This window comes from Panulirus ornatus, chromosome 55, assembly GCF_036320965.1.
Source record: "Panulirus ornatus isolate Po-2019 chromosome 55, ASM3632096v1, whole genome shotgun sequence".
Taxonomy (NCBI): Eukaryota; Metazoa; Arthropoda; class Malacostraca; order Decapoda; family Palinuridae; genus Panulirus; species Panulirus ornatus.
Genome location: NC_092278.1, coordinates 29,053,791 through 29,079,510, shown reverse-complemented (window position 1 = coordinate 29,079,510; position 25,720 = coordinate 29,053,791). Strand labels below are relative to the sequence as shown.

The window sequence follows — 25,720 nt, the reverse complement described above, 5'->3', positions numbered from 1 at the left end:
TGTGAATAGAGCAAGGTTATTTGGTATAGTAGGGTTGAGGGACAAGTCAGTTGGGAGGTAAGTTTTAATGGAGAAAAACTGGAGGAAGTGAATTGTCTTAGATATCTGGGAGTGGATTTGGCAGCGGATGGAGTCATGGAAGTGGAAGTGAATCATAGGGTGGGGGAGGGGGTGAAAGTTCTAGGAGCATTGAAAGATGTATGGAAGTCGAGAACATTATCTTGGAAAGCAAAAATGGGTATGTTAGAGGGAATAGTGGTTCCAACAATGTTATATGGTTGCGAGGCGTGGGCTATAGATAGAGTTGTGCGGAGGAGGGTGGATGTGCTGGAAATGAGATGTTTGAGGACAATATGTGGTGTGAGGTGGTTTAATCGAGTAAGTAATGAAAGGGTAAGAGAGAGATGTGTGGTAATAAATAAGATGTGGTTAAGAGAGCAGATGAGGGTGTTTTGAAATGGTTTGGTCACATGGAGAGAAAGAGTGAGGAAAGATTGACAAAGAGGATATATGTGTCAGAGGTGGAGGGAACGAGAAGTGGGAGACCAAATTGTAGGTGGAAGGATGGAGTGAAAAAGATTTTGAGTGATCGGGGCCTGAACATGCAGAAGGGTGAAAGGCGTGCAAGGATATATGAATTGGAACGATGTGGTATACTGGGGTAAACGTACTGTCAATGGATTGAACTAGGGCATGTGAAGCGTCTGGAGTAAACCATGGAAAGTTTTGTGGGGCCTGGATGTGGAAAGGGAGCTGTGGTTTCGGTGCATTATACATTACAGCTAGAGATAGCTAGTGTGAACGAATGTGGCCTTTGTTGTTTTCCTAGCGCTACTTCACGCTCGTGCGGCGGGAAGGGGTTGTCATTTCATGTATGGCGGGGTGGCGACGGGAATGGATGGGGGAAGCGGTTATGAATTATGTACATGTGTATGTATGTACATGTCTGTTTATGTATATATATGTACACGTTGATATGTATTGGTATGTATGCTGATATGTATAGGTATATATGTGCGTGTGTGGCTGTGTATGTTTATACATGTGTATGTGGGTGGGTTAGGGCATTCTTTCGTCTTGTTTCCTTGCAATACTTCGCAACCACATAATATTGTTCGTATCACTATTCCTTCAAACATACCAATTTTTGTTCTCCGAGATAATGTTCTCGCCTTCTACACATTTTTCAACGCTCCCAGAACTTTCGCCCCCTCCCCCCACCCTTTGACTCACTTCCACTTCCTTGGTTCTATGCGCTGCCAAATCCCCTCCCAGATATGTAAAACACTTTACTTCAACCAGTTTTTCTCCATTCAAACTTACCTCCCAATTGACTTGTCCCTCAACCTTGCTGTGCTCTTAATCACATTTACTCTCAGCTTTATTCTTTCACACACTTTACCAAACTCAGTCACCAGCTTCTGCAGTTTCTCACCCGAATCAACCACCAGCGTCTATCATCAGCGAACAACAACTGACTCACTTCCCAAGCCCTTTCATCCACAACAAACTGCATACTTACCCCTCTCTCCAAAACTCTTGCATTCACCTCCCTAACAGCCCCATCCATAAAAAAATTAAACAGCCATGGAGATATCACGCACCCCTGCCGCAAATCGACATTCACTGAGAACCAATCACTTTCCTCTCTTTCTACTCGTACACATGCCTTACATCCTCGATAAAAACTTTTCACTGCTTCTAGCAACTTGCCTCCCACACCATATACTCTTAATACCCTCCACAGAGCATCTTTATCAACTCTATCATATGCCTTCTCCGATCCATAAATACTACATACAAATCCATTTGTTTTTCTAAGTATTTCTCACATAGATTCTTCAAAGCAAACACCTGATCCACACATCTTATACCACGTCTGAAACCAAACTGCTCTTCCCCAATCTGATGCTCTGTACATGCCTTGACCTTTCTCAATCAGTATCCTCTAATACAATTTCCCAGGAATGCTTAACAAACTTATACCTCTGTAATTTGAACAAATTCATTTATCCCCTTTGCCTTTATACAATGGCACTATGCATGCATTATGCCAATCCTCAGGCGCCTCACCATGAGCAATACATACATTGAATATCCTCACCAACCAGTCAACAACACAGTCACCCCCTTTTTTAATGAATTCCAAAGCAGTACCATCCATACCCGCAACCTTGCCGGTTTTCATCTTCCGCAAAGCTTTAACTACATCTTCTCTGTTTACCAAATCATTCTCCCTCGACCAAAACACCTTATAACTGTCACTCTATCATCTAACACATTCAACAAACCTTCAAAATACTCACTCCATCTCCTTCTCACATCATCACTACTTGTTATCACCTCCCCATTAGCCCCCTTCACTGATGTTCCCATTTGTTCTCTTGTCGTACGCACTTTATTTACCTCCTTCAAAAACATCTTTTTATTCTCCCTAAAATTTAATGATACTCTCTCACCCCAACTCTCATTTGCCCTATTTTTCACCTCTTTCACCTTTCTCTTGACCTCCTGCCTCTTTCTTTTATACATCTCCTAGTCATTTGCACTATTTCCCTGTAAAAATTTTACTTCTTCATCCCACCACTCACTACCCTTTCTAATCTGCCCACCTCCTATGCTTCTCATGCCACAAGCATCTTTTGCACAAGCCATCACTGCTTCCCTAAATACATCCCATTCCTCCCCCACTCCCCTTACGTCCTTAACTCTCACTGTTTTCCATTCTGTACTCAGGCTCTCCTGGTACTTCCTAACATAAGTCTCTTTCCCAAGCTCACTTACTCATTAGCACTCTCTTCACTCCAACATTCTCTCTTCTTTTCTGAAAACGTCTACAAATCTTTACCTTCACCTCCACAAGATAATGATCAGACATCCCTCCAGTTGCACCTCTCAGCACATTAATATCCAAAAGTCTCTCTTTCACGCGCCTATCAATTAATACGTAATCTAATAATGCTTTCTGGTCATGTCTCCTACTTACATACGTATACTCATGTATATCTCTCTTTTTAAACTAGGTATTCCCAATCCTGGTTTAAAAAGCGAGATACACATAAGTATACGTATGTAAGGCGGAGAGATGGCCAGAGAGCATTATTGGATTACGTGTTAACTGATATATTGGCGAAGGGCTGTGTAGTTTCAGAAGTGGTAGAGAATGTGTGGATCAGGTGTTTGCTTTGAAGAATGTATGTGAGAAATACTTAGAAAAACAGATGGATTTGTATGTAGCATTTATGGACCTGGAGAACGCATATGATAAGAGTTGATAATGATCCTTTTTGGAAGGTCTAATGGTGCGGGAGGTAAGTTGGTAGAAGTGAAATTTTTTATCAACGTTGTAAGGTATGTGCACGAGTAGGAAGAGAGCAGAGTGATTGGTTCTCAGTGATCGTCGGTTTTCGGCAGGGGTTTGTGATATCCTCATTACTGTTTAGTTTGTTTATGGATAGGGTGGTTAGAGAGGGAAATGCAAGAGCTTTGGAGAGATGGGTGAGTATGCAGTCTGTTGGGGATGAGAGGGCCTGGGAAGTGGGTCAGTTGTTGTTCGCCAGTGATACAGCTGTAGTGGCTAATTCAAGAGACAAACTACAGAAGTTGGTGACTGAGATTGGAAAAATGTGTGAAAGGAGAAAGTAAATGTGAATAAGAGCAAGGTTATTAGGGTCAGGAGGGTTGAGGGACAGGTTGATTGAGATGTAAGTCTGAATGGAGAAAGATTTGAGGGAGTGAAGTGTTTTTGATATCAAGGAGGGGAGTTACAGGATGGGGGAGGTGGCGAAGGTTCTGGGAGCAGTGAAGAATATGTGGAAGGAGAGATCATTATCTCGGTAAGCAAAAATGGGTATGTTTGAAGGAATAGTGGTTCCAACGATGTTATATGGTTGCGAGGCATGTCATATATAGATAGGGTTGTACGGAGGAGGGTGGATGTGTTGGAAATGAGATGTTTGAGGACAATATGTGGTGTGAGGTGGTTTGATCGAGTAAGTAATGAAAGGGTAAAAGAGGTGTGCGGAAATATAAAGAGTGGTTGAGAGAGCAGAAGAGGGTGTGTTGAAATAGTTTGGTCATATGGAGAACATTAGAAAAGAAAGACTAACAGAGAGGATATATGTGTCAGAGATAGAGGAAAAAAGAGCGGGAGACCAAATTGGAGGTGGAGGATGGAGTGAAAAAGATTTTGAGTGATCAGGGCCTGAACATACAGGAGGGTGAGAGGTGTGCAAGGAACAGGGTGCATTGGAACGATGTGGCATACCAGGGTTGACGTGCTGTCAGTGAACTGAACCAGGACATGTGAAATGTCTGAGGTAAGTAAACCATGGAAAGGCCTGTGGGGCCTGGATGTGGAAAGGGAGCTGTGGTTTCTGTGCATTGCACATGACAGCTAGAGACTGATTGTGAATATATGTATCCCTTTTTGTCTGTTTTCCTGGCGCTACCTCACTGAAGCAAGGGATAGCGATGCTGTTTCCCGTGGGGCCCCACATGAAACAGGATCGCTATCCCCTGTTTCAGCGAGGTAGCACCAGGAAAACAGAGAAGAAATGAATAAATGAGATATTATAATATATTATTGCATATAATCACTGTTTCCTGCGTCAGCAAAGTAGCACCAGGAAACAGACGAAGAATGGCCCATCCACTCATATACACATATGTGTACACAAATGCCCACATACGCACATATGCATACATATATATATCAACATATACATGCATATACGTACTCATACGCAGACATTAGATACATGCAAATGTTCATATTCATACTTGCTTGACTTCATCCATTCCTGTTACTACCCTGCCCCACAGGAAAACTGCATCGCTATCTCCTGCTTCAGTGAGGTAGCGCCAGGAATACAGACAAAAAGGCCACATTCGTTCACGCTTATTCTCTAACTGTCATGTGTAATGCACCGAAACCACAGCTCCCCATCCACATCCAGGCCCCACAGACCTTTCCATCGTTTGCTCCAGACGCTTCACATGCCCTGGTTCAGTCCATTGACGGCACGTTGATCCCGGTATACCACATGGTTCCAATTCACTCTATTCCTTGCATGCCTTTCACTCTCCTGTATGTTCAGGCCCCGATCTCATAAAATCTTTTTCACTCCATCCTTCCACCTCCAGTTTGGTCTCCCACTTCTTGTTCCCTCCACTTCTGACACATATATCATCTTTGTCAATCTTTCCTCTCTCATTCTCTCCATATGTCCATACCGTTTCAGGACACTCTCTTCTGTTCTCTCAGCAATACTCTTTATTTCTACACATCTCTCTTACCCTTACATTACTTACTCGATGAAACCACCTCTCACCACATATTGTCCTCAAACATTTCATTTCCAGTACATCCACCCTCCTCCGTACAACCCTATTTATAGCCCATGCCTCACATCCATATAACATTGTTGGAACCACTATTCCTTCAAACGTACCCATTTTTGCTCTCCGAGATAACGTTCTGTCCTTCCACATTTTTCATCGCTACCAGAACCTTCGCCCCCTCACCAACCTGTGACTCACTTCCTTTTCCATGCTTCCATTCGCTGCTAAGTCCACTCCCAGATATCTAAAACACTTCTCTTCCTCCATTTTTCTCCGTTCAAAGTTACATCCCAATTAACTTGTGTCCTTCAACCCTAATGAACCTAATAACCTTGGTCTTATTCACATTTACGCTCAATTTTCTCCTTTCACAAACTTTTCCAAGCTCAGTCACCAACCTCTGCAGTTTTTCACATGAATCAGACATTATAGATATATCTTCAGCGAAGAACAACTTACTCACTTCCCTGGCCATCTCATCCAAAACAGACTGCATACTCGCACCTCTCCAAAACTCATGCATTTACCTCCCTAACCACCCCATCCATAAGCAAATTAAACAACCATGTGAACATTACACACACCGCCGCAGACCGACATTCACTGGGAGCGAATCGCTCTCCTCTCTTCCTATTCGTACACATGCCTTACATCCACGGTAAAAACTTTTCACTGGGTCTAGCAACTTACCTTCCACACCATATACTCGTAAAACTTCACAAAGCATCTCTATCAACCCTGTTCTATGCCTTCTAAGGATTTTTCACATACGTTCTTCAAAGCAAACACCTGACCTATACATCCTCTACCACCTCAGAAACCACACTGCTCTTCCCCAATCTGATGCTCTGTACATGCCTTCACCCTCTCAATCAATACTCTCCCCTATAATTTCCCAGGAACACTCAAGAAACTTATGCCTCTGTAGTTAAAACACTCACCTTTATTATACTTGATCGCCGTTTCCCGCGCCAGGGAGTTAGTGCCTGGAAATAGACGAAGAACCCATTTTATCTACAAACCCCTAGTTGTGGATGAACAGCTGGGTTGACTGTGCACTGACTGCTGCAACTAGGATTTGAACTTATATGCTCTACCCTGGGCAGCTTGTATAGTCATGTTTTGGTACTCTAAAATGATACACCATGGAGGTCCATGTAAACAAAGCTGTGAAATTCTCTTCCTTCTTTTGTCTTATCTTCTTTTTCTTCATATAACCTTTCTCCCTTTGAGTCGTCTACAGAATCTGTGGAACCCTGATTAAGTGCTTGTTTCTTTTCCTTGTACATTTTTCTTTCACCTGAGATGGCCTTGCTTGGGTTCTGGTTTGCTCATTCCATGTCGGTGACTGATAAAAAAGATAGCTAGTAGAACTACCAGAAACAATTTTCCATATTTACTATAGAACTATCCAGTATTCAGTTTGCAGGTGACTTAATGAACAATCCCCTCAAAAAAATAAATTTGCAATCTTTGGTGTTCCACAGTGCAGTGCTAAGCTGTATCATACTAATGCTCCTATGTATCCCATAGTTTAAAAAAATGCAAGATTGGATAGTGAGACTGTGCATGTTGGTATCAGCATTTATGAAATAGATTAACCACCACAGTCAAGTTGTTCTGGTCATCCTCTTGCAACTGGAAATGTTTAATTTGGTTATGATTTCTGGAGTGAGGGGCAGATATACAGTGTGTTGGGCAGGTGGAAGGCAAGTCAGATGCCTTTTTGCAGATGATACTGTTCTGGTGGTAGACTTAAGAGGGGAAACAATAGAAATTGGTTTCTGAATTTAGGAAAGTGTGTAAAAGGAGGAAGTTGAGAGTTACTATGAACAGAGGTACTGTAAGTTGACAAGGTGTACCACGGGCTGAAACAGGATGGTGTGAGTATTGAACAGGGAGAACATAAGGGAAATGGACTACTTTAGGTATCCGGGAGCAGCAGATGGAACTCTGTAGCTGATGTGAGTCAGGTTGGGAGAGAGGACTAAAGCATAGTCCAGACAAGTGACCTATGGACTTACTCTTGGGTCCTGAATGTGAAAGAATGAAAGAGGATGGTTGTGTTTGATATGAAATCCCTTGGTACAATAGGGCGTGTGAAGGTGTGATTGTGCAAGAATTGACTGTGTTAGAGTGAGGTGTGTTCGTAAGTGCTCGCTGATTGAGGGAACTGACTAGGGTGTGCATGGATGGTTTGGCCATACATAGAAGTTTACGTGTGGAAAGACTGTATAAGAGGATGTGCATGTCTGAGGTGGAGGGAATCAAGGGGTAGGGAAGACCATGAAGATGGGAGGATGGAATGAAAAGAGCCCTGAGGTATCATGCTTGAATGTGCAGGAGGGTAAGGGGCATGCCTGGAATTTTATATTGAATTGGATTGATATGGTATACAGAAAATGATGAGCTGTCACTGGGCTGAACATGTATTATGTGAATGATTAATTGTATAAGAAATGACAGTGTTAGAGAGAGGTATGTTCATAAGTGCAGTCTGACTGATGGAGCTGAAAAGAGTGTGCAGTAGTGGTTTGTTCATACAGAGAAGATAGTGCAGAAAGACTGAATGTATAAGAGGATGTGCATGTCAGAAGTCGGGGAAGCAAATGGGGGACCAAGGAGATGAAAGGATGGAACGGAAGAAGGGTGAGAGGTATTCCTTGGACTTAAGGCTGATTTGGATTGAAATAGTATATAGGGATTGAGGAGCTGTTGGTGGGCTGAACCACATCATATGAAGAAGTCAGATGAAGTCATGGAATGCAGTATTCTGTGGGGTTTTGCTGTGGTTCCTATCTTTTATACACGACAACTAGAAAATGGATGTTGACAAGTGGAGCATTTGTTTGTCTGTTCCTTGTGTTACCACACCGAGGCAAGAAGTGACCAACACGTCTGAAAAGAAAGGCTTGAAATGTGTATGAATGCACGCATGAAGCTACTGAGAGAATCTGATGCTGAGTGGTTTTAATGTATTCAGGCAGAACACTGAACTGTAGGTAGTTATATCTTGCTCTTTGTTAAAGTGATATTCTTTTCTGAAACATTCAGACAGCAAGACGAAATTAAACAGGTAGAGAAAAATAACTAATGTAAAGATAATGTGGTAGAAGAAGAAAGAAACAAATGTACACAAGTATTCTTTTTTCACCATTTTTCCTGCCTTGTCCTACAGTGCAGGAGCATTTGAATGGCAATCGCAAAGAGGTGGAGAAGCTTGAGAGAGAGAGCAACCAGCTGGAGAATGAACTAGTAGCTGCTAGACAGCAGATGGCCTCACTTGAAACCCAGTTACTCATCAACAACCAGCAGAAGCTTGATCTTGAGGAACAGGCTGGTGTAATTGAGATTCAGGTGGAGGACAAACAGAAGAGTTTGGTGAGTTGATAGTTTTGGGGTGAAGCCAGATCTAGAATAAAGATTTTGATTTAGGATGTCTGAAAAGGTTTCCTTTGTGTGATTAACGATGCCCAAAGAAAGAATACTAGCCAGGAAGACATTTATATGGATGACACAGCTTTAATTTTTCCTGTGTAGGAATGCCACTAATATTTTCACCAGTGTCATTGATTGGTGAATTTATAATGATTTTGTTAGTCCCTAAATGAAAATGGATATACAACTGGACTTCAGCAATTATGGATAATTATGCGAAACATGTTGTTGGAGGGCTTCCAGTACGTATGATTGATAATGATCGTACTGAAGGGGTTCCTTTATTGTCTTCTAGGGTTATGATGACCAAGAAAAATCTAGAAGGATCAGGTACTGAAAAAGGCATGATAACATACTCATGGTTGTACAAATGGGGCTGTTATGTAACATTGAAGTGTCTCATCTCAAGTGAGAAACTGCAGAAGTTGATGACTGAATTTGAAAAAGTGTGTGAAAGGAGAAAGTTGAGAGTAAATGTGAATAAGAGCAAGGGTGTTAAGTTCAGCAGGGTTGAGGGACAAGTTGATTGGGATTTAAGTTTGAATGGAGAAAGATTGGAGGAAGTGAAGTGTTTTAGATATGTGGGAGCGGACTTAGCAGCGGATGGAACCATGGAAGCGGAAACGAGTCACAGGGGTGGGAAGGGGGCGAAGGTTCTAGAAGCGATGAAGAATGTGTGTAAGGCGAGAATGTTATCTCGGAGAGCAAAAATGGGTATGTTTGAAAGAATAGTAGTTCCATCAATATTATATGGTTGCAAGGTTGCAAGGGTTGTGCAAAGGAGGGTGGATGTATTGGAAATGAAATGTTTTAGGGCAATATGTAGTGTGAGGTGGTTTGATCGAGTAAGTAATGAAATGGTAGAAGAGATGTGTGGAAATCAAAAGAGTGTGGTTGAGAGAGCAGAAGAGGGTGTGTTGAAATGGTTTGGACATATGGAGAGAATGAGTGAAGAAAGACTGACAAAGAGGGTATATGTGCAGAGGTGAAGGGAACAAGAAGTGGGAGACCAAATTGGAGGCGGAGGAATGGAGTGAAAAATATTTTGAGGGATTGGGGCCTGAACATAGTGATAGGTGTACAAGAAATAGAGTGAATTGGAACGACGTGGTATACCGGGGTCGACGTGCTGTCAGTGGATTGAACCAGGGCATGTGAAGCGTCTGTGGTAAACCATGGAATTTTTGTGGAGCCTGGATGTAGAAAGGGAGCTGTGATTTCGGTGCATTACACATGATAGCTAGAGGCTGAGTGTGAACGAAAGTGGCCTTTGTTGTCTTTTCCTAGCGCTACCTCGCGCACGCGTGAGGGGAGGGAGGTGCCATTTCATGTGTGGCGGGTTGGCAACGGGAATGGACGAAGGCAGCAAATATGAATATATACTTGTATATGTCTGTGTATGTATATGCATGTATATGTTGATTTTTTTTTTTTTTTAAACTATTCACCATTTCCCGCGATAGCGAAGTAGCGTTAAGAACAGAAGACTGAGCCTTTGAGGGAATATCCTCACTGGGCCCCCTTCTCTGTTCCTCTGTGGGCGTTTATGTATATACATGTGTATGTTGGTGGGTTGGGCCATTTCTTTCGTCGTTTTTATGTGCTGCCTTGCTAACGTGGGAGACAGCGACTGAGTATTATAGATAAATGAATATAGAATATTTATTATATATATTATACTTATCTGCTGTTTTCTGCGTCAGCAAGGTAGCGCGGGTAAACAGATGAAGAATGACCCAGCCACTCATACACACACACACATACACACACACACACACACACACACACACACACTCATATATATATATATATATATATATATATATATATATATATATATATATATATATATTCTTTTCTTTCTTTCAAACTATTCGCCATTTCCCGCATTAGCGAGGTAGCGTTAAGAACAGAGGACTGGGCCTTTGAGGGAATACCCTCACCTGGCCCAATTCTCTGTTCCTTCTTCTTCTATCTATCTATCTATCTATCTATATATATATATATATATATATATATATATATATATATATATGTATATATATATATATATATATATATATTTTTTTTTTTTTTTTTTATACTTCGTCGCTGTCTCCCGCGGTTGCGAGGTAGCGCAAGGAAACAGACGAAAGAAATGGCCCAACCCCCCCCATACACATGTACATACACACGTCCACACACGCAAATATACATACCTACACAGCTTTCCATGGTTTACCCCGGACGCTTCACATGCCTTGATTCAATCCACCGACAGCACGTCAACCCCTGTATACCACATCGCTCCAATTCACTCTATTCCTTGCCCTCCTTTCACCCTCCTGCATGTTCAGGCCCCGATCACACAAAATCCTTTTCACTCCATCTTTCCACCTCCAATTTGGTCTCCCTCTTCTCCTCGTTCCCTCCACCTCCGACACATATATCCTCTTGGTCAATCTTTCCTCACTCATTCTCTCCATGTGCCCAAACCATTTCAAAACACCCTCTTCTGCTCTCTCAACCACGCTCTTTTTATTTCCACACATCTCTCTTACCCTTACGTTACTTACTCGATCAAACCACCTCACACCACACATTGTCCTCAAACATCTCATTTCCAGCACATCCATCCTCCTGCGCACAACTCTATCCATAGCCCACGCCTCGCAACCATACAACATTGTTGGAACCACTATTCCTTCTAACATACCCATTTTTGCTTTCCGAGATAATGTTCTCGACTTCCACACATTTTTCAAGGCTCCCAAAATTTTCGCCCCCTCCCCCACCCTATGATCCACTTCCGCTTCCATGGTTCCATCCGCTGACAGATCCACTCCCAGATATCTAAAACACTTCACTTCCTCCAGTTTTTCTCCATTCAAACTCACCTCCCAATTGACTTGACCCTCAACCCTACTGTACCTAATAACCTTGCTCTTATTCACATTTACTCTTAACTTTCTTCTTCCACACACTTTACCAAACTCCGTCACCAGCTTCTGCAGTTTCTCACATGAATCCGCCACCAGCGCTGTATCATCAGCGAACAACAACTGACTCACTTCAAAAGCTCTCTCATCCCCAACAGACTTCATACTTGCCCCTCTTTCCAAGACTCTTGCATTTACCTCCCTAACAACCCCATCCATAAACAAATTAAACAACCATGGAGACATCACACACCCCTGCCGCAAACCTACATTCACTGAGAACCAATCACTTTCCTCTCTTCCTACACGTACACATGCCTTACATCCTCGATAAAAACTTTTCACTGCTTCTAACAACTTGCCTCCCACACCATATATTCTTAATACCTTCCACAGAGCATCTCTATCAACTCTATCATATGCCTTCTCCAGATCCATAAATGCTACATACAAATCCATTTGCTTTTCTAAGTATTTCTCACATACATTCTTCAAAGCAAACACCTGATCCACACATCCTCTACCACTTCTGAAACCACACTGCTCTTCCCCAATCTGATGCTCTGTACATGCCTTCACCCTCTCAATCAATACCCTCCCATATAATTTGCCAGGAATACTCAACAAACTTATACCTCTGTAATTTGAGCACTCACTCTTATCCCCTTTGCCTTTGTACAATGGCACTATGCACGCATTCCGCCAATCCTCAGGCACCTCACCATGAGTCATACATACATTAAATAACTTTACCAACCAGTCAACAATACAGTCACCCCCTTTTTTAATAAATTCCACTGCAGTACCATCCAAACCTGCTGCCTTGCCGGCTTTCATCTTCCGCAAAGCTTTTACTACCTCTTCTCTGTTTACCAAATCATTTTCCCTAATCCTCGCACTTTGCACACCACCTCGACCAAAACACCCTATATCTGCCACTCTATCATCAAACACATTCAACAAACATTCATAAACACCTATACACGCACATATACATATATACATATCAACGCATACATACATATACATATACCGAACACATACATATATATATTCATACTTGCTGCCTTCATCCATTCCCGTTGCTACCCTACCACACAGGAAAAACTGGAGGAAGTGAAGTGTTTTAGATATCTGGGAGTTTATATAGCAGCAGATGGAACCATGGAAGCGGAAGTGAATCACAGGCTGGGGCAGGGGGCGAAGGTCAACATTTGTAGAGGTTTTCAGAAAAGAAGAATGTTGGGGTGAAGAGAGTGGTGAGAGTAAGTGAGCTTGGGAAGGAGACTTGTGTGAGGAAGTACCAGGAGAGATTGAGTACAGAATGGAAAAAAGTGAGAACAAAGGACATAAGGGAAGTGGGGGAGGAATGGAATGTATTTAGGGAAGCAGTGATGGCTTGCACAAAACATGCTTGTGGCATGAGTAGCGTGGGAGGTGGGCAGATTAGGAAGGGTAGTGAGTGGTGGGATGAAGAAGTAAGATTATTAATGAAAGATAAGAGACAGGCATTTGGACGATTTTTGCAGGGAAATAATGCAAATGAGTGGGACATGTATAAAAGAATGAGGCAGGAGGTCAAGAGAAAGGTACTAGAGGTGAAAAAGAGGGCAAATGAGAGTTGGGGTGAGAGAGTATCATTAAATTTTAGGGAGATTAAAAAGATGTTTTGTAAGGAGATAAATAAAGTGCGTAAGACAAGGGAACAAATGGGAACACCAGTGAAGGGGGCTAATGGGGAGGTGATGTGAGAAGGAGATGGAGTGAGTATTTTGAAGGTTTGTTGAATGTGTTTGATGATAGAGTGGCAGATATAAGGTGCTTTGGTCGAGGTGGTGTTAGGGAAAATGATTTGGTAAACAGAGAAGAGGCACTAAAAGCTTCGCGGAAGATGAAAGCCGGCAAGGCAGCGAGTTTGGATGGTATTGCAGTGGAATTTATTGAAAAAGGGTGAGACTGTATTGTTGACTGGTTGGTAAGGTCATTTAGTATATGCATGACTCATGGTTAGGTGCTTGAGGATTGGCGGAATGCTTCCATAGTGACATTGTACAAAGGCTTATGGGATAAAGGTGAGTGCTCAAATTCCGGGGAAATTATATGGGAGGGTATTGATTGAGAGGGTGAAGGCATGTACAGAGCATCAGACTGGGTAAGAGCAGTGTAGCTTCAGAAGTGGTAGAGGATGTGTGGATCAGGTGTTTGCTTTGAAGAATGTATGTGGGAAATACTTAGAAAAGCAAATGGATTTGTATGTAGCGTTTATGGATTTAGAGATGGCATATGATAGAGTTGATAGAGATGCTCTATGGAAGGTATTAAGAATATATGGTGTGGAAGGCAAGTTGTTAGAAGCAGTGAAAAGTTTTTATCGAGGATGTAAGGAATGTGTACGTGTAGGAAGAGAGGAAAGTGATTGGTTCTCAGTGAATGTAGGTTTGCGGCAGGGGTGCGTGATGTCTCCATGGTTGTTTAATTTGTGTACGGATGGGGTTGTTAGGGAGGTGAATGCAAGAGTTTTGGAAAGAGGGGCAAGTATTCAGTCTGTTGTGGATGAGAGAGCCTGGGAAATGAGTCTGCTGTTGTTCGCTGATGATACAGCGCTGGTGGCTGATTCGTGTGAGAAACTGCGGAAGCTGGTGACTGAGTTTGGTAAAGTGTGTGAAAGAAGAAAGCTGAGAGTAAATGTGAATAAGAGTAAGGTTATTAGGTACAGTAGGGTTAAGGGACAAATCAATTGGGAGGTAAGTTTGAATGAAGAAAAAGTGGAGGAAGTGAAGTGTTTTAGATATCTGGGAGTGGATTTGGCAGCGGATGGAACCATGGAAGCGATAAGTGAATCATATGGTGGGGGAGGGCGTGAAAGTTCTGGGAGCGTTAAAGAATGTGTGGAAGTCGAGAACGTTATCTTGGAAAGGAAAAATGGGTATGTTTGAAGGAATAGTGGTTCCAACAATGTTATATGGTTGCCAGGCGTGGGCCATAGATAGGGTTGTGCGGAGGAGGATGGATGTGCTGGAAATGAGACGTTTGAGGACAATATGTGGTGTGAGGTGGTTTGATCGAGTAAGTAATGAAAGGATGAGAGTTGTGTGGTAATAAAAAGAGTGTGGTTGAGAGAGCAGAAGAGGGTGTTTTGAAATGGTTTGGTCACATTGAGAGAATGAGTGAGGAAAGATTGACCAAGAGGATATATGTGTCAGAGGTGGAGGTAATGAGGAGAAGTGGGAGACCATATTGGAGGTGGAAAGATGGATTGAAAAAGATTTTGAGTGATCGGGGCCTGAACATGCAGGAGGGTGAAAGGCGGGTAAGGAATAGAGTGAATTGGAACGATGTGGTATACCGTGTTCGACGTGCTGTCAATGGATTGAACCAGGGCATGTGAAGCGTCTGGGGTAAACCATGGAAGTTTCTGTGGGGCCTGGATGTGGAAAGGGAGCTGTGGTTTTGTTGCATTATACATGACAGCTAGAGGATGAGTGTGAACGAATGTAGCCTTTGTTGTCTTTTCCTAGCGCTACTTCACGCACATGCGGGGGAGGGGGTTGTCATTTCATGTGTGGCGGGAAGGCGACGGGAATGAATAAGGGTAGACTATGAATTATGTACATGTGTATATATGTATATGTTGAGATGTACGTTGAGATGTATAGGTATGTACATGTGCGTGTGTGGACGTGTATGTACATACATTTCTATGTGGGTGGGTTGGGCCATTCTTTCGTCCGTTTCATTGCGCTACCTCGCTAACGGGGGAGACAGCGACAAAGTATAATAAACAGATAAGAAATATGTATTTTTTCTTTGTCCCCTATCCCCATGGATATGGGAGAAATACTTCCCACGCATTCCTCACGTGTCGTTATAGGCGACTAAAGGGGACGGGAGCGGGGGGCTGGAAACCCTCCCCTCCTTGTACTTTAACTTCTAAAAGGGGAAACAGAAGAAGTAGTCACGCGGGGAGTGCTCATCCTCCTCGAAGGCTCAGATTGGGGTGTCTAAATGTGTGTGGATGTAACCAAGATGAGAAAAAGGAGAGATAGGTAGTATGTTTGAGGGTAAAGGGGAAGAGTGGTTTGGGAATGTCTTGGGAGTAAAGTCAGGGGTTATTGAGAGGACAAGAGCACGGGAAGGAGTAGCACTACTCCTGAAACAGGAGTGGTGGGAGTATGTGATAGAGTGCAAGAAAGTAAACTCTAGATTGATATGAGTAAAACTGAAAGTGGATGGAGAGAGATGGGTGATTATTGGTGCATATGCACCTGGGCATGACAAGAAAGGTCATGAGAGGCAAGTGTTTTCGGAGCAGCTGAGTGAGTGTGTTAGTAGTTTTGATGCACGAGACCGGGTTATAGTGATGGGTGATTTGAATGTAAAGGTGAGTAATGTGGCAGTTAAGGGAATAATGTTGTACGTGGTGTGTTCAGTGTTGTAAACAGAAATGGTGAAGAGCTTGTAGATTTATGTGCTGAAAAAGGACTGGTGATTGGGAATACCTGGTTTAAAAAGAGAGATATACATAAGTATACGTATGTAAGTAGGAGAGATGGCCAGAGAGCGTTATTGGATTACGTGTTAGTTGATAGGCGCGCGAAAGAGAGATTTTAGATGTTAATGTGCTGAGTGGTGCAACTGGAGGGATGTCTGATCATTATCTTGTGGAGGCGAAGGTGAAGATTTGTAGAGGTTTTTAGAAAAGAAGAGAGAATGTTAGGGTGAAGAGAATGGTGAGAGTAAGTGAGCTTGGGAAGGAGACTTCTGTGAGGAAGCAGCACGAGAGAATGAGTACAGAATGGAAAAAAGGTGAGAACTAAGGACATAAGGGGAGTGGGGGAGGAATAGGATGTATTTAGGGAAGCAGTGATGGCTTGCGCAAAAGATGCTTGTGGCATGAGAAACGTGGGAGGTGGGCAGATTAGAAAGGGTAGTGAGTGGTGGGATGAAGAAGTAAGATTATTAGTGAAAGAGAAGAGAGGCGTTTGGACGATTTTTGCAGGGAAATAATGCAAATGAGTGGGAGATGTATAAAAGAAAGAGGCAGGAGGTCAAGAGAAAGGTGCAAGAGGTGAAAAAGAGGGCAAATGACAGTTGGGGTGAGAGAGTATCATTAAATTTTAGGGAGAATAAAAAGATGTTCTGGAAGGAGGTAAATAAAGTGCGTAAGACAAGGGAGCAAATGGGATCTTCAGTGAAGGGCGCAAATGGGGAGGTGATAACAAGTAGCGGTGATGTGAGAAGGAGATGGAGTGAGTATTTTGAAGGTTTGTTGAATGTGTTTGATGACAGAGTGGCAGATATAGGGTGTTTTAGTCGAGATGGTATGTATGTCTCACCATGAGATATACATACATTAAATAGCCTTGCCAACCAGTCAGCGATACAGTCACCCCCCCCTTTTTTTTTTTTTTAATAAATTCCAATGCAATACCATCCATACCCACTGCCTTCCCGGCTTTCATCTTCTGCAAAGCTTTTACTTCCTCTTCTCTGTTTACTAAATCACTCTTCCTAACCTCACTTTGCACACCACCCCGACAAAAACATCCTATATCTGCCACTCTGTCATCAAACACATTCAACAAACTTTCGAAATACTCACTCCATCTCCTTCTCACATCACCACTACTTGTTATCACCTCCCCATAAGCCCCCTTCACTGATGTTCCCATTTGTTCCCTTGTCTTACGCACTTTATTTACCTCCTTCCAAAACATCTTTTTATTCTCCCTAAAATTTAATGATGCTCTCTCACCCCAACTCTCATTTGCCCTCTTTTTCACCTCTTGCACCTTTCCCTTCACCTCCTGCCTATTTCTCATATACACCTCCCATTCATTTGCATTATTTCCCTGCAAAAACCGTCCAAATGCCTCTTTCTTCTCTTTCACTAATAATCTTACTTCTTCATCCCACCACTCACTACCCTTTCTAATCTGCCCACCGCCCACGCTTCTCATGCCACAGACAGCTTTACTTGCAAACACCTCATACACACATCCTCTACCACTTCTGAAACCACACTGCTCTTCCCCAATCTGATGCTCTGTACATGCCTTCACCCTCTCAATCAATACCCTCCCATATAATTTCCCAGGAATACTCAACCAACTTATACATGTGGAATATGAGCACTCACATTTATCCCCTTTGCCTTTGTACAATGGCACTATGCAAACATTTCGCAAATCATTCGGCACCTCACCATAAGTCATGTATACATTAAATAACCTTACCAACCAGTCAAGAATACAGTCACCCCCTTTTTTAATAAATGCCACCGCAATACCATCCAAACTTTCTGCCTTGCCGGCTTTAATCTTCCGCAAAGCTTTTACTACCTCTTCTTTGTTTACTAAATCATTCTCCCTAACCCTCTCACTTTGCACACCACCTCGACCAAAACACCCTATATCTGCCACTCTATCATCAGACACATTCAAGAAATCTTCAAAATACTCACTCCATCTCCTCACATCACCACTACTTGTTATCACCCCCCCCCCCTCTCCCATTAGACCCCGTCACTGAAGTTCCCATTTGTTCCTTTGTCTTACGCACTTTATTTACCTCCTTCCAAAACATTTTTTTTTTATTCTCCCTAAAATTTAATGATACTCTCTCACCCCAACTCTCATTTGCCCTCTTTTTCACCTCTTGCACCTTTCTCTTGACCTCCTGCCTTTTTTTTTTTTTTTTATACATCTCCCAGTCATTTGCATTATTTCCCTGCAAAAATCGTCCAAATGCCTCTCTCTTGTCTTTCACTAATAATCTTATTTCTTCATCTTACCACTCACTACTCTTTCTAACCTGCCCACCTCCCACCCTTCTCATGCCACAAGCATCTTTTGCGCAAGCCATCACTGCTTCCCTAAATACTTCCCATTCCTCCCCCACTCCCCTTACGTCCTTTGTTCTCACCTTTTTCCATTCTGTACTCATTCTCTCCTGGTACTTCCTCATATAAGTCTCCTTCCAAAGCTTACTTACTCTCACCACTCTCTTCACCCCAACATTCTCTCTTCTTTTCTGAAAACCTCTACAAATCTTCACCTTCGCCTCTACAAGGTAATGATCAGACATCCCTCCAGTTGCACGTCTCATCACATTAACATCCAAAAGTCTCTCTTTCACGCTCCTATTTTTTTTTGTTTATTTATTTTGCTTTGTCGCTGTCTCCCGCGTTAGCGAGGTAGCGTACGGAAAGAGACGAAAGAATGGCCCAACCCACCCACATACACATGTATATATATAGACGTCCACACACGCTAATGCACATACCTATATATTTCAACTTATACATATATATACACACACAGACATATACATATATACGCATGTACATAATCCATACTGTCTGCCTTTATTCATTCCCACTGCCATCCTGCCACACATGAAATATCAACCCCCTCCCCCCTCCGGTGCGCGAGGTAGCGCTAGAAGAAGAAAACAAAGGCCACATTCGTTCACACTTAGTCTTTAGCTGTCATGTAATAATGCACCGAAACCACAGCTCCCTTTCCACATCCAGTCCCCACAGAGTTTTCTATGGTTTACCCCAGACGCCTCACATGCCCTGGTTCAATCCATTGACAGCACGTCGACCCCGGTATTCAACATCGTTCCACTTCACTCTATTCCTTGCACGCTTTTCACCCTCCTGCATGTTCAGGCCCCGATAACTTAAAACCTTTTTCACTCCATCTTTCTACCTCCAATTTGGTGTCCCACTTCTCCTCGTTCCCTCCACCTCTGACACATATATCCTTTTTGTCAATCTTTCCTCACTCATTCTTTCCATGTGACCAAACCATTTCAAAACACCCTTTTCTGCTCTCTCAACCACACTCTTTTTATTACCACATATCTCTCTTACCCTGTTATTACTTACTCGATCAAACCACCTCACATCACATATTGTCCTCAAACATCTCATTTCCAGCATATCCACCCTCCTCCGCATAACTCTATCTATAGCCCACGCCTCGCAACCATATAACATTGTTGGAACCACTATTCCTTCAAACATGCCCATTTTTGCTTTCCGAGATAATATTCTCGACTTCCAAACATTCTTCAAGGCTCCCAGAATTTTCGCCCCTTCCCCCACCCTATGATGTACTTCCGCTTCCATGGTTCCATCCGATGCCAAATCCTTTCCCTGATATCTAAAACACTTCACTTCCTCCAGGTTTTCTCCATTCAAACTTACCTCCCAGTTGACTTGTCCCTTAACCCTAATGTACCTAATAACTTTGCTCTTATTCACATTTACTCTCAGCTTTCTTCTTTCACATACTTTACCAAACTTAGTCACTAGCTTCTGCAGTTTCTCAAACGAATCAGCCACCAGCGCTGTATCATCAGCAAACAACTGACTCACTTCCCAAGCTCTCTCATCCACAACAGACTGCATACTTGCCCCTCTTTCCATAACTCTAACAACACCACCCATAAACAAATTAAACAGCCATAGAGATATCACACACCCCTGCCGCAAACCTACATTCACTGAGAACCAATCACTTTCCTCTCTTCCTACACGTACACATTCCTTACATCCTCGATAAAAACTTTTCAGTGCTTCTAACTACTTTTCTCCCACACCATATATTCTTAATTCCTTCCACAGAGCATCTCTATCAACTCTATCATATGCCTTCTCCAGATCCATAAATGCTACATACAAATCCATTTGCTTTTCTATGTATTTCTCACGTACATTCTTCAAAGCAAACTCCTAATCCACACATCCTCTACCACTTCTGAAACCACACAGCTCTTCCCCAGTCTGATGCTCTGTACATGCCTACACCCTCTCAATCAATACCCTCCCATATAATTTCCCAGGAATACCCAACAAACTTATACCTCTGTAATTTGAGCACTCATATTTATCCCCTTTGCCTTTGTACAATGGCACTATGCAAGCATTCCGCAAATCCTCAGGCACGTTACCATGAGTCCTGCATACATTAAATAAACTTACTAACCAGTCAACAATACAGTCATCCCCTTTTTTGATAAATTCCACTGCAATACCATCCAAACCCGCTGCCTTGCCGACTTCAATCTTCCGCAAAACTTTTACTACCTCTTCTTTGTTTACTAAATCATTCTCCCTAACCCTCTCACTTTGCACACCACCTCGACCAAAACACCCTATATCTGCCACTATATCATCAAACACATTCAACAAACTTTGAAAACACTCACTCCACTTCCTTCCCACATCACAACTACTTATTATCCCTCCCCCATAAGCCCCCGTCACTGAAGTTCCCATTTCTTCCCTTGTCTTACGCAGTTTATTTACCTCCTTCCAAAAATATTTTTTTTTTTATTCTTCCTAGAATTTAATGATACTCTTATCACTCCAAGTCTCATTTGCCCTCTTTTTCATCTCTTGCACCTTTCTCTTGACCTTCTGTCTCTTTCTTTTATACATCTCCCAGTCATTTGCATTATTTCCCTGCAAAAATCATCCAAATGCCTGTCTCTTCTCTTTCACTAATAATCTTACTTCTTCATCCCACCACTCACTACCCTTTCTAAACTGCCCATCTCCCATGCTTCTCATGCCACAAACATCTTTTGTGCAAGCCATCACTGCTTCCCTAAATACATTCCATTCCTCCCCCACTCCCCTTACGTCCTTTGTTCTCACCTTTTTCCATTCTGTAATCATTCTCTCCTGGTACTTCCTCACAGAAGTCTCCTTCCCAAGCTCCCTTATTCTCACCACTCTCTTCACCCCAACATTCTCTCTTCTTTTCTGAAAACCTCTACAAATCTTCACCTTCGCCTCCACAAGATAATGATGAGACATCCCTTCAGTTGCACCTCTCAACACATTAACATCCAAAAGTCTCTCTTTCACGTGCCTATCAGTTAACACGTAATTGAATAACGCTCTCTGGCCATCTCTCCTACTTACATACGTATACTTATGTATATCTCTTTTTAAACCAGGTATTCCCAATTACCAGTCCTTTTTCAGCACATAGATCTACAAGCTCTTCATCATTTCCATATACAACACTGAATACCCCATGTACATCAGTTATTCCCTCAACTGCCACATTACTCACCTTTGCATTCAAATCACCCATCACTATAACTCGGTCTCGTGCATCAAAACTACTAACACACTCACGTAGTCGCTCCGAAAACACTTGCCTCTCATGATCTTTCTTCTCATGCCCAGGTGCATATGCACCAATAATCACCCATGTCTCTCCATCAACTATCAGTTTTACCCATATCAATCTAGAGTTTACTTTCTTACACTCTGTTTCATACTCCCACCACTCCTGTTTTAGGAGTAGTGCTACTCCTTCCCTTGCTCTTGTCCTCTCACTAACCCTTGTCTTTACTCTCAAGACACTCCCAAACCACTATTTTTTTTTACCTTGAGCTAAGTTTCACTCAGAGCCAAAAATCCAGGTTCCTTTCATCATACATACTACCTATCTCTCCTTTTTTCTGATCTTGGTTACATCCACACACATTTAGACACCCCAATCTGAGCCTTCGAGGTGGATGAGCACTCCCTGCGTGACTCCTTTTGTTTCCCGTTTTTGAAAAGAATACAAGGAAGGGAGGGTTTCCAGCCCCCCGCTCCCGTCCCCTTTAATTGCCTTCTAGGGCGCGTGAGGAATGCGTGGGAATTATTCTTTGTCCCCTATCCCTATATATATATATATATATATATATATATATATATATATATATATATATATATATATATATATATATATATATGTGTGTGTGTGTGTGTGTGTGTGTGTGTGTGTGTGTGTGTCAATCCATTGACAGCTGTCAGTGGATTGAACCAGGGCATGTGAAGCGTCTGGGGTAAGCCATGGAAAATTTTGTGGTGCCTGTATGTGGAAAAGGAGGAGTGGTTTCGGTGCCTTATACATGACAGCGAGATACTGAGTGTGAACGAATTTGGCCTTTGTTGTCTTTTCCTAGCGCTACCTTGCGTGCATGCCGAGGGAGGGGGTTGTCATTTCATGTGTGGCGGGGTGGCGACTTGAAGGAATTATGTACATGTGTATATATGTTTATGTCTGTGTATATATGCGTATACGTTGAAATTTACCGGTATGTATATGTGCGTGTGTGGACGTGTATGTATATACATGTGTATGTGAGTGGCTTGGGCCATACTTTCGTCTGTTTCCCTGCGCTACCTCGCTAATGCGGGAGACAGCGACAAAGTATAATAAATAAATGTAATATGAATAGATATTTTGTATGTCTATGTACATGAATGTATATATGTATATGTTCATTTGTACATCCGTCTCCAGTGTTTTGTTCCTGTCCCATTTAGTCGTCTTTTACAACATGCAGGGAACATGGCGGTATAGTTTCTCCCTTACCCGACGGATATTTTCATACATGTTTGCTGTTTCCCATGAGGTAGCATCCAGAAAAGATGACTGATCATTAGAGGGTAAGATATTATCATTTTACTTTCTCCTTTTTTCCCCTCTTATGGAAAGTGATGTAGGTGGGGAAGATATTCAAGCCACCCGACCCTTGATATCTTCTATTTTCACAAGGCTCCTGCAGCACTTGGGACACTGGCCCTGTTTACCAATCGGGGCCGTAGGTTCTAAAGCGTAGTGATATGTGTGAGTCAGTAGGCAGGGAATTCAGAGCAGTTAAGTGGTAAATGCTTGATGTCTTTTTTATGGTGTTTACATTGTAGGCATGATGAGTTTTTGGGATATGCTGAAATGGTGTTTGTAGTGTTGTAAGGAATGGTAATATCCAGAGAATAAACAAAAAGGTATGACCCATGTTTGTTTAGGAATACTTACTTGTAATGGTCTGGTGGGTAGGAGTTTAAGACTGAGTTGGGTGGGTGGTTGTTTGGTACTTGTCAGGTTAGTTCTGTGTGTATGTGCTTTGTCGTCGTTAAATTTGTTCGGGGTGAGGTGATCTATGAGCATAGGACACTGAAGTGTGAGGTAGGGGTAAGCTTTTATTTTTCTACCAGGGGTTTGGTGGTTAGTTTTAAAAATATTTGACCTTGTTAGGGCATTCAATTACCCATGCTGTCTCAGAAGAAAAGGAGTTATTATAAATTGCTTGTTTGACACTATGGTAAAGGAGGATACAAGATGGGGGATCCTGAACTGAAAAAGGATATATGATCATGGCATATGTATAGAGCTGAACAATTTGAGTTTTTACTGGAAAATGGGGAGTTATTTGAATGGAGTATATAAATATATATATACTAGAACTGCTGAAACCTCTGTGAAAACTGCAGTGAAGGAATTAGAACATGGGTGTCATTTAATGTAAATAAAGGAGAAAGGTAAAAAGAGATAAATTGGTCATTAAAGAATGCTAGAGATGAACACTCATTGAAATAACTGTCTTTCCTCTTTCATTTGAAGACAATTGAAACTGGTGAAACATAATGACGCTTTTTTTCCATCTACATCAAATCATTTGGTATGCCTGGCAAAAGAGAAACTTCTTGTGAGTTGCTTGCTGAATGCAAGATCTAAAATATCTGAGATTATTATTACAAAAGAATAAATGACAATGACATTTTTATTTTGAAAGTAGTTGTGTTATTCCATGATGCTGTTCAATTATGAGCTGTTCTAAGATGATATTGGCAACAGAGATGTTCCTGGGTCATGTTTTGATTCATGAAACATTGTCAGTATCGAATCTTACTCTCAAGCGTTTTGTAAACAACTTTTTCTGTGGAAACCATAGTCACTCAAGCCGCAAATCTGTATGTCATTACAAGTAATCCCGGTGAATACACCACAGCCAGTATGGAAAGAGCAAGTATCAGATTTGTAACCTTGAAGGAAATGAGAGGAGTGATAAAATTTCTGTACACAAGTTTCCAAGGTTCCTTAGGCTTGCCAACTGTTCACTTGTTTCACATTTACATGTGCCAGATGCATCACTTTTTCCGTAGTGGTTTCACCAAAACTTAGGAAGATGTTTGTTTCTCTGACTATGCAGTGGAGGAGGTATAAATATAGATATTTTAAGAAATAAACGATTGTTTAAAGTTAGCTTGAATTACCATACTCTGCTTTGTATAAGATGCACATTTTTTCAAAAGAATTTCTTCCAAAAATCACCCTGCATTCAGTACACTAAAGATCGGTGGCATCATACCTCAGTATGTAGAAAACATTAACTTTATATATGATCTTCATGATTAATTTCATATTTTGGCGTTATCACTAATCTAGTGTAAATGGAGAGTGACACTTTGTCTATGCCAAGCAGTCATCATGAGGATGAAAATGAGAATGATGATTTTTCTGGATATGGATATGAATGAAATACGGTGGAATTTCCTTCTTGTGCTATATATCTTATTGATATATATAAGACTGATTATTTGTTGGGTAAAAGAATCACGATCATAAATGCACTTGCAGTATTTTTTTTATACTATGAACAAGTGATTTTTCTTTCTCTTTAGGAATAAAGGAATGCTTTGGTTCATATTTTAGCTGTATGTTGTATGTATAATGGTGAATAACAGTACAAGATCTATTTTTCTTTGAAATTTATTCCATTTATATAGAAATGCTGAATTATATTCTGTATATCTTGATTGAAGTAAAACTTATACCCGCACGACGTAAAGGCGACTAAAAGGGACGGGAGTGTGAGGCTAGAAACCCTCCCCTGCTTGTATTTTAATTTTCTAAAAGGGGAAACAAAAGAAGGATTCATGGGGGGATTGCTCATCCTCCTCGAAGGCTCAGATTAGGGTGTCTGAATGTGTGTGGATGTAACCAAGATGAGGAAAGAAGAGATAGGTAGTGTGTTTGATGAGAGGAACCTGGATGATTTGGCTCTGAGTGAAACGAAGCTCAAGGGTAAGGGGGAAGAGTGGTTTGGGAATGTTTTGGGAGTAAAGTCAGGGGTTGGCGAGAGGACAAGAGCACTGAAAAAGGAGTTGTGGGAGTATGCGATAGAGTGTAAGAAAGTGAACTCTAGATTGATATGGGTAA

General features: G+C 41.9%; 1 protein-coding gene across 1 annotated transcript in view; it reads left to right on the top strand.

Moving 5' to 3' along the window:
• LOC139765410 (uncharacterized) overlaps window positions 1-25,720 on the top strand; it is a 183,459-nt gene that overhangs the window by 12,264 nt on the left and 145,475 nt on the right. Inside the window, exon 2 of the mRNA XM_071692769.1 lies at window positions 8,522-8,724. Within this exon, the coding sequence (XP_071548870.1) occupies window positions 8,522-8,724 (203 nt within the window). The remainder of the gene's footprint in view (window positions 1-8,521; window positions 8,725-25,720) is intronic.